The sequence below is a fragment of the Embiotoca jacksoni genome, unplaced genomic scaffold (genome assembly GCF_022577435.1).
Source record: "Embiotoca jacksoni isolate LCO1_2020_lvr unplaced genomic scaffold, fEmbJac1.0.p SCAF_87, whole genome shotgun sequence".
Classification (NCBI taxonomy): Eukaryota; Metazoa; Chordata; class Actinopteri; family Embiotocidae; genus Embiotoca; species Embiotoca jacksoni.
Genome location: NW_027185444.1, coordinates 711,389 through 721,522, shown reverse-complemented (window position 1 = coordinate 721,522; position 10,134 = coordinate 711,389). Strand labels below are relative to the sequence as shown.

General features: G+C 37.5%; 1 protein-coding gene across 1 annotated transcript; it reads left to right on the top strand.

The window, feature by feature from the left end:
- The first annotated feature begins 1,181 nt into the window (after positions 1-1,181).
- Positions 1,182-8,126, top strand: plek (pleckstrin). Its single transcript, XM_069139930.1, has 9 exons — positions 1,182-1,310; positions 4,503-4,658; positions 4,862-5,043; positions 5,677-5,768; positions 5,882-6,066; positions 6,200-6,304; positions 6,499-6,582; positions 6,713-6,782; positions 6,922-8,126. The coding sequence occupies exons 1-9, from the start codon at positions 1,269-1,271 to the stop codon at positions 7,059-7,061; spliced, it is 1,056 nt and encodes a 351-aa protein (XP_068996031.1). The 5' UTR covers positions 1,182-1,268; the 3' UTR covers positions 7,062-8,126.
- Positions 8,127-10,134: the final 2,008 nt, after the last annotated feature.

Genomic DNA, 10,134 nt, shown 5'->3' with positions numbered 1-10,134 from the left:
GAATCTTCCAAAAAACTCAAATCTGCATCCTTTCATTCCTTCATCCAGCGCCTAGTGTTTCATCCTGTTTCTCTGTCGGCTCTTGAGAGATTCCACCGACGCATACAGCTGGGTCACCATAATGATTAGAGCTGACATCACAGATATGAAGACTTCCTTTTATGCTACAAACTGACTACAGTTTGTGGCACTACATGCCACTGATAAGGAGTGAGTGAATTATTTTACTGCTAACTTTAAGTGACAGAAGAGTTAGAGCAGTGCCCGACTTCTTTATGACTGAAAAATAGATAATATATATTGTATTATGTAGTACATGTAATTTGTACCAATGTTTATTATGGCTCTATTTCTGACAACTGCTTCCTGATGCAGCTTTTTACATATATTTTAATAACATTTGATAAATTAATGAGACTGTACTGCATTTTTTTTTTTTTTAAAGCTCCTATCCTTCTGTTGTTATTCGGCCTTTTCTTTTCACTACAACCACAATACACGCAATTACAAAAAGAGGAACCTTTAATGTCCAGAAATATATCCACTGATGTCTGACTGAGGTCAGCTGTTGTCATGGACCCACTCATAGTTAAATGTAGAAGTGGTCAGTCATACTCTGCCTAGCTATAGAGTCTGATGTACACAATGGGTCAAGAGGCTTTTGAAAATGTGAAACGTCAATACTAATTATGGACATTTAAGGTTAGACATCTTACAGAACAGTCAAAAAGGATAAAATCATCACCCAAAAGAAAATAATAATAATTTAAAAAAAAAAAGATCCCTAAATGTGATAAAGAAAACAAAAGTCCAAAAGAAAAAGGAATTTCATTTAGATTTGTAAGTGGCTAAAACTGGAGCACACTTACGTCACTTAAGTCGACTGCTCCTGTCTTTCCCTGTCTTTCTTTTCCAGCTCAGCCTCCTCAGTTTAAACTACCAAACAAACTTAAATGGACAAGTTTTACCAGAACCGCAGTAAAATGTGTTGTTAAAGTTCATTAGAACAGCTGAGTTACCTTTTTAAATTTAAGACTGTAAAGTGTAGAGACATTTACCAAGCAGTAGCTGTAACTAATAATATCTCAGAAAAGAGGAAGTTGGCTGACCACTCATCAGTCACGCCCAACAGCTCAACTTCCTGTTTGCCTCTGCGTGTTTCTGGTAATGACAGAAGGAGAGAGGACGTGGGTGAAGTGGATGATAATTCTTTTTGACAGTCATAAAAAAGTGATACGTTGCAGCCAACAGCAACAGAAAGCAGAGTAATGGAGCCACAAGAGATCAGAGAGGGATACCTGGTGAAAAAGGTAAGAATGACTACATGAAAATACTACCCACTTCCTGGAATTGCATTTGTAGAGATTAATCTTCTCCAAATGTATACAACTTATTAGAAGAACCAAACTAATATCATAACTGGAAACGTTATTGGTACTGTGACAAAAATTTGAGACATTCTGACTTAAGACATATAGGGTAAAAAAAAAACTACCACAACCTAACAACAATGCGAATCCGAATAATTTGCAAAATGTATCATAAAAGATACATAAAATAAATAGACTAACATGTAAAAAACAATGTCATGACAAAACAATGAACAGTACAAATAGGATAGCAGAAAGTAATATTGTCCCACATTAAACCAGCACTGAAAGGAACAGATGTGTGTTTCACTCCAAAGATGCCACATATTACATAACTACTCACTTCAGTTTTACAGTTGCAACAGAAACTCAAGTTTCTACTTTTATACAGACACGAATACATGAAGTGTGTTGGATGTTGTAGGTTTGTTCTACAAAGAGATTTTCACTTCAAGAGTAAAACCTAAAAAATGTATGACCTGAGACAAACAGTTCATTTGAAATATGCCATGAATATAATATAAAATCCAGCAAAAAACACGTAGGAAAACAAACTCCAAGCACAAAATTGACAAACCAGTATCATCATGTAAATTGGAATTTATTTCAAAAGTGTGAAATGTGATCGTTTCACACATAAGCCATACACCCACCCACACACACACACCTTTTTTTTTTTTTCAGATTGAGCAAAGTCTGACTTTTGGCTTTCACTTTACCTGACATATCAGCACAATTATAAACTGTTTGTGTGCTTTTTTATTGGGTTTAAATTGGTTGTGCATATAAGCTCATTACACTGTGCATACTTGTTCTTCTTTTATTTCATTTTAATTGTGAAGCACTTAAACTCTGTGTATGGCAGTAAGTAAATTAGTATTGATTTTTTTTTGTGTCATGATGATTGATACAGTATGGCTAAAGTATTTTATTTTATGAACAATCTCATGACAGTATGGTTTGCTATAAATAGCCACAGCTGTGCGTAATGGTCTTGCCTAAAAAGGGCTAAGACGACATCAGTCACACAGCACCATCCTGCCTGCACATGTATTCAAAATGAAACTATGTGGCTATGACGATTTTTATTTTTTGGGTTGTCCGTCTGTCCGTATGTACATATGTTCACTTGGTCCCAAGGATAAATTGATTACATTTTGGAGGGATCAAAGGTCAAGGTAACCTCACATCTGTGTCATTATTTAGAGCACTAGATGTCTGTAACGCCTTGAGGGAGTTTCTTCTCATGTGGCACAAATATTCACTGTGTTAGGATTGTCCACTTGTTCACTATATAGTCAATTAGGTTAGGTTAGGTAGTTACTTTATTAATCCCCGAGGGGAAATTTTTTTCGCTACAGCAGCATACAGAAGCAAAAAAAGTTGATATGATCCATTCACAGCTTTGGATTCAAGGATGAACTGAGGACATTTTGGTTGTCCAAGCTCTAAGTTACTGTGAACTCACACTGTGGTCATACTCAGGCATTCATACACTAATTATGCCAAACATTTTAAACAAATATCGATAAAATAATGAAATTATGACATTTTATATTCAAAAGGGTAATCAAAAACAGCTTTCTATTGGCCAATTCTGTGAACACATATAGGACAACAAGGATTCCTAAAAAATACTTTTAATGTGATTTTGTTAACAATAAGAAAAATGATGACTGTTGGAGGAGAAATCAGGTTTGTTGGCTCAACTTCAGCTTTCGGACAAATGGCCTTTACATCATCGTCAATCGCTCTTTGATGTGAGGCAGAATTCATAGATGAATCAGCCGTTAAAAGCTGTCCAGTCCCTGAAGCAGCAGAGCAGCCCGAAGCAAGAATAATTTTCAGAGCATGTTTGTTCTCCAGAGAAGTTGTCTTTGGTCTTAGCGGAACATGACAACTGTTACTGTGGCCAAGCAACACTGTTTGATTCATCTGTCCACAGAACATTAAGGGTCAATGCATCCATCTATTATTTATACCTGCTCCATCCTGAACAGGGTCACAGGGGAGCTGGAGCTCACTCCAGTTGACTTTAGCCGAAGGCAGGGTATACCACAGGGCTAACACAAGGAGACAGATAACTCTTCACGCTTAAAATGCCACCTGCTAATTTAGAATCACCAATTAACCTAACAAGCATGTCTTCGATCTGCAAGAAGAAGCCTGAGAAAACCCATATGTCTCATTTCATTGTTGTGTCATTGGTTTGAAGTATATCACTTTTGTCTGTGTCAGACAGACATGTTTGTTTGTTCAAATATGTTGAAAAAGTCAACAATTTCCATGCAATGTAAAAATATGTCCACATGATTGTACAGTGCAGGGTCTAAATGACATGAATGATGACTGCAGCTGTTCAGAAGACAAAGATTGATATTCTAACACAATATTTCAGACATTTTTTTTAAATTCAATTAATCCACTGCATGGCTCAATTTCTTGAGCACTGCACAATTCTGCACACAGCTTTCTGAATGTTTGTAGGTATGGGTTTCACAGCAGATATATTTTGGGAAGACATTATGTGCTTTCCAAAGAGCATGCCTTTCTGAAAAAAGTGGTTAAGCTCCAACTTCTGTTTCCTAAAGGAGCGAAGGGAGCAGAGGCACTGCAAGCTCAACAGAGCATAGCATTTTTTTCAAAACCAAACCAAGTGAAATTATAAACGTGAAGCCAAATTATTCCAGGAAAAAGGTTTACCACAATAATTTTTCCGCCTCACAAGTATTACCAGAACTCTAGTCTAATTTCTGCATTTTCATGCAGTCTGTTTGTTAATCTTTCACATTATGTCACCAAAATCAGGAACTAAACAAATATGTATAGAGTATTTCATTTGAACAAAAAAAAAAACAATTTCTTACAGTATGTACACAAAAAGTTAACTTAATATTGTCTTGTGTGTTTGAATGACCGCTAACCTTTAATCCAACCAACTGTTGAAAGTAAGTGTGGTAGATGGTGCTACAAGCTGTGGTTAGGTGAAAGATAACAAGATTAGTAAACTAACAGACAAATAAATGTTATGATAGATATGAATCAAAATGTTCAGTTAATGTACATCTCCAACCAGTTATTTTGCGGTTTTGCTCATGGCTGCCTGTTGACACCTGTCTTATTGATCCTCAGGGTACAGTGCTAAACTCCTGGAGGGCAGTGTGGGTGGTGTTGTCAGAAGATGGGTTGGAATTCTATAAAAAGAAAACAGACCGTTCACCGAAGGGAATGATCCCACTAAAGGGAGCCTCACTCATCAGCCCCTGTCAGGACTTTGGCAAGAGGACGGTAAGAAAATGTCAAGTATACCCGTCAACTATCAGAGCGCCTGCTGAAGGAGTAGACCTGTGGTCATGACAATTTTCATAGTGTGTTTTGAACTACAATTCTTGTTTAATGATTAATATGCTGCATTTAAAGATTTGATTATTTTTAAGACAGCTACTGAAGTCAATTTTATCTAACTGACTGACCAAATATGCATGATTTAGCTGGTTTTCAAGATTACCACAGAGAAGAAGCAGGATCACTTCTTCCAAGCCTCACATGTGGAGGAGAGAGAGTGTTGGGTCAAGGACATCAAGAGAGCCATTACCTGCCTGCAGGGGGGGAAAAAGTTTGCCAGGAGGTCAACGAGACGCTCCATTCGCCTGCCCAACACAATCAACCTAAAGTATGTTCTGTAAAATCTTGTTTTTGAACATTAGTTCAAAAAGACAGACAGATAGACAGATAGACAGATAGACAGTTAGATATCGACTCTTAGGTTAGCCCTGGCCCCTGGAGTTAAAGCCTTTCAACAGTCAACTGTTGACTGATCATCACTGAACACCAATATGCACTAAAACTCTATCACCGCTGATACAATATTTAGAAATTACACTTGACTTTAACTTTGTCACATTTAGACAACCCCATTGGTTGCTGTTTGGTCCGGCCTTCAGAGTGGCTCATCAGATGTTATTGTGAAGCGGGTTTCCAGACTTTAATCACAGCAAAGAAAACTGAAACTGTGAGCAGCAGGAGCCAGGCTAGACTTTTTCAGACGAGGCAGATAAGCAAACAATTGGAATCCTTTTTTGTTTTTTACTTTAGCTCTTTGGCTATTTTGAATGCTAACAAAAAGGATAAAAAGTTCCAATCTTTGTTTTCCACTGTTCAGTCATACACTAGGACTCCATGCACATGGGGTCAGCACTCAATAAATCTGAAGCTTTACAGCCTTCAGACAATAACTATTTAGGAGTTTAGTTCACTACCAAGTGTGTGTGCTTAAAGACAATCTGCTTACATTGTGTTTTGTCAGTGAGATCTACGCACTGATGAAAGACCAGGATGATGGAGTGAAAGAGTTAAAACTGGAGCAGGAGAATCGAGTCTTCAACCACTGCTTCACTGGTTCGTCTGTCTTGGTTTTATTGATGTTTCAGGTGTGGAAAAAGATTTTTTTTTTTCTTTTTGTACCTTTCTATGTTTTCACTAGTTTTCTCTACTTCCTTCTTTTCGGACAGGTGCAACAGTGGTAGAGTGGCTGATTTTGAAGGAGAAAGCGAGAAATACACCTGAGGCCTTGATGTTAGCAACAGGGCTCCTGAATGAAGGTTTTCTTCAGCCTGCTGGTGACATGTCAAAAGATGGAGCAGAGAGTGGAGGGCAAACAGCCTTCTTAGATGACATAAAAGCTCTTTACTACTTTGTAAGTTCAGCTGAGTCTGAAAGTTACTATTTGATGAAAATGTTAATTTATTGTAAATGGAAATATGCATGTGTCAAAATATATTTAAAATTGTTTATATGTATAACATTTTTGTAAATGACTGTGCTTACAGGCAGACAGTGGGTTCTTCTGTGAAGGCTACTCCAGTGATGAAGATGTCCTTGTGAAGGAAGAACTCAGAGGAAACATCATAAAACAGGGCTGTTTACTGAAACAGGTGAAGCAGAAAGAGTTCAGAACTTAAGAAGCCATTGCTCAACGTTGTCTGACCACAGAACATAACTCCCATGTTGATAAAAATAACATAGCAGTGTTGTTAATTTCACTGAAAGGAAGTCGACTTCACAGTTGCTTGACACCACTGTTTTTGCCAAGTGATGTCATTAAGTTATGAAAGTTATTTCATCACAGGGACACAGGAGAAAAAACTGGAAGGTGAGAAAGTTCATACTGAGAGACGACCCTGCTTACATGCATTATTATGATCCTGCAAAGGTAAATATACTGACTTGTACCTGCTCAAAATAAATCAAAAGACTGAAACAGAATAAATACTACCTAATTAACATTCCCTCTACTCCCATACTGTATGTTCTCTTGTTCCTGTTTTGTTCCGTGTGTTTAGGGTGACGACGCTCTTGGCTCAGTCCATCTCCGTGGAGCTGTGGTCACAGCTGTGGAGTATGTGCCTGATGGTGGGTGAGACTGTTGCCCACCCCCCCTCCCTTCAGTGACAAACTGTGATCAGGAAATATAACTGGTGTTTACTGTCAGTCATTTCTCTTCATGTCATCCCCTTTTAACTCGTTTTTCCTTATCTGTTCACGGTTTCAGCCAAAAAATACGACATTGATGGCAACCTCTTTGAGATCATCACCTCAGATGAGACTCACTACTTCCTCCAAGCTGCAACAGCCGAAGAGAGAAAGGAGTGGATCAAAGGAATACAGGCAGTGTCAAAAAGCGGAAAATAACAGGAGTGGTGGTAGCAGGGGGAACATCTGCCAGCGACAACAGTTATAACTGAATTATATTGATCATATTTGTGTGCCATTTTCGTTCAAATTTTTACATATATATTTACATATATAAATACAGTTTCAACAAAAATGCATACTTTGTCATACAGCATGGTGCCACAATACAAAGATATAACAAAGTAAAAGGTAGAAAAAATCTGAAGAATAACCAGATAATACTGAGGTAATTACCATGGCAAAGGTAACAGTGACAAAATCACGGTAACATCAATGAAAACATCTTGGTAGTTGTTTATTATCTATGTCATGTATACAAAAAAATATATATATATAACGTGCTGGTGTGTAGAACAATTCGGTGGCTTGGTCTTACAAAAAGTGACAAACTGAAACAATGCCTTGCGACAGAAACTAAAAATGCAACAAGACAAAGAAGGGCGGTTACATAACAAAGAAAAACGTTTTCTTTACACTGTGGTTTTTCTGATTTCCTCTTTGTTCACTCGTCTTTCAAAAGTTTGAGATAGTCACAACTATCAGACAAACACACTTCCTGAGTGTGAACCAACTCTGAATCACACGGTCTTTGCAGTTTCACAGCATCACTTTGTAGCTTTCAGGCCAGCTGCATCTGCTTGACAAGTTATCTGTGACAGAAATGACTAGATTAAGTAACAGTATGACTATATTCAAAACTTCTGTTGTTGTTGTGACAACTGAATTGATAATTAAATGACAACCTCCAGTTTATCACAATTTGGGCCTAATTTTCATAGTTTTGTCCATCACGTGTGTGAGCTGTGGTAATGTTACCAAGTGATTTGTTGAGGGCTTGGACTGTGAAAATAAAAAATACAAAAGGCTAAGAAATACAAACACTCAGACTATGAGGTTTTCTACAAATTCCCAGGTTAGTCAAAACATTTTTAAATCGACAACAATGCCCAGCAGCAATGGTTTACGTTACGTTCCTACCTTGTACACTTATGGTTTTGAATGGTAGCCCCATTAAATTGATCATTATGTCTTCATTGAAATATTAATAAACAGCATGTTTTAACAAAACTAAATATCATTTCTGCCCATCACTTGGATTTAATTTGGTTGCTTTATTCTCAAAAGTTACAAAGACATAACTAAGGTATCCTGTGAAATGCTAATACGGCAACAAAGCTGTGCCGTAAACACCGGGAGTGTGTTGAATCATGCTCCTCAACACTCAACGAATGAACACCAGAATATTACCCCACCAGAGAGTAACACTGAACACAAGCTGGAGTCTAACTTAGAACATTGACTCCCAAAATCAAACTCTTTGTTTAACTCCAGCATATTTCACTCCAGAAATTTGCTGTCTAGACACTGAAGGCAGGCTTGAGAGGGCAAAAAGTAAACTCAACTTGCAAAGAGAACAAGCAAAACACAGAGGGTAAGGCTGAGTCCGAGTTTAAACTCATGGCAATGGCAAAACACAAGCAAGCAAACCACAAGCGAGCTCCAGGGAAGACTCCAAACTTCAGGCAAGGGTCCAAAGCTGGCAAGAAACTGTGTAGCAGAACAGGACGGTAGGTAACGTAAGGCTTCAGCACAGGAAGCCGACAGTGTGATCTGTTACTGAGTAGAGTCAGACACTTTATGTGCTTGTGCAATCAGGCAAGTGGCTGCAGGTGGACTGATTGGAGAGCAGGTGAGGTGGACAGGAGACTGGGCAAAGAGAGTGAGACTTTCCCCCTCCCCCCCCTCCTGTGGTTGTAGAGAGTAAAACAGAAAGTGAAGGTCAGAATCTTGACACCATATGACTTTCATATGAATTAGTCAAATATATTGTTTTTTATGCGATCTATCGTCTCATTTTCAAAAGAGATTTGTGACACATGTACACCACACTCACTTTTGGTACCACTAGACGATGGGGCTTAGATAACTTTGTTATTTGAGATGTTACGGGCACTGAATCAAAAAGCACTGTTGCTTCTTGCATTTGTGTGTTTTATCATTTTAACACAGGAGGGCACTATAGCGCAACCTAAGACTTTTGCCGTGAGTCATAGCAAAGTGGGATCTTGCTTACAATGATCAATGGTCAATTTACTACACATGAAAAACATGGTGAAATGTAGATTAGACTAATCACACCGCTTTGAAATGTAAACACCCTGTGGTCCATGACCTACATTTAGTCTCTGAGCTTGATGTATGTAGTGTATGTTCTCCTTAATGAAAAATGAGAACAGGTGTAATTTGTGTTTCTATAAATAATATTTTAGGATGGTAACTTGATCAGTAAAACCCAATCACATTTCTTCTGTTAAGTTGTATAAAGCAAAAGCAGGTTAACATCACAAAAATATATATTTCATGAAATTTATGATTATAAGTACATTGAAATGACCCAATTTACAATCAAACATATAATTCATCTAAAAAGTGTAGAAAGTTAGGAAGTTAAAATGTAATATCAGTGTGGTCCTGGTCGCTCTGTGTTCGTGTACAAAGACATAAGGGTGCTGTGCAGACAAAAATGACTCATCACACTTTCCACAGAAACCCAACGTGCTAGATGCTTTGAAGAGCCGTGAATGAATCAGGAAAAGTATTAACCAAAACAAAAATGTTAGCTTACAGAGAGGGAGAGTACACCAAAGTGATCAGAAAACATAAATAGTTCAAAAGGGGCATCATTAGAAATGTCCCACTGTCAATGTCTTCTAATAAGCAAGTATTGAAGGTGGTGGCAGAATAAAGCAGAGATCCAGTCTTCATCTAAATCACTGATCCTGGAGGAGGACAAAAACAAACCATCTCACATGAGATGGAGAAGAACGTGAGCTCTTGTTCTAATGCACAACCAAAGCTCAACAACTAATACATTGATAAATAATAAATTACAGATTTTTAAAAGAATTTGACTGCATTCATTTTTTATTGAAATTTATTTTTATAATTTGATGCGCTTGATTGAAATGACCAAAAAATTTTTTTAGCATTGATTAAAAACGAGCATTTCACATTGATATAAAGTTTGTGGTGTAAAGACTGTATCAAATGTATGTGTAGATTGGTATTT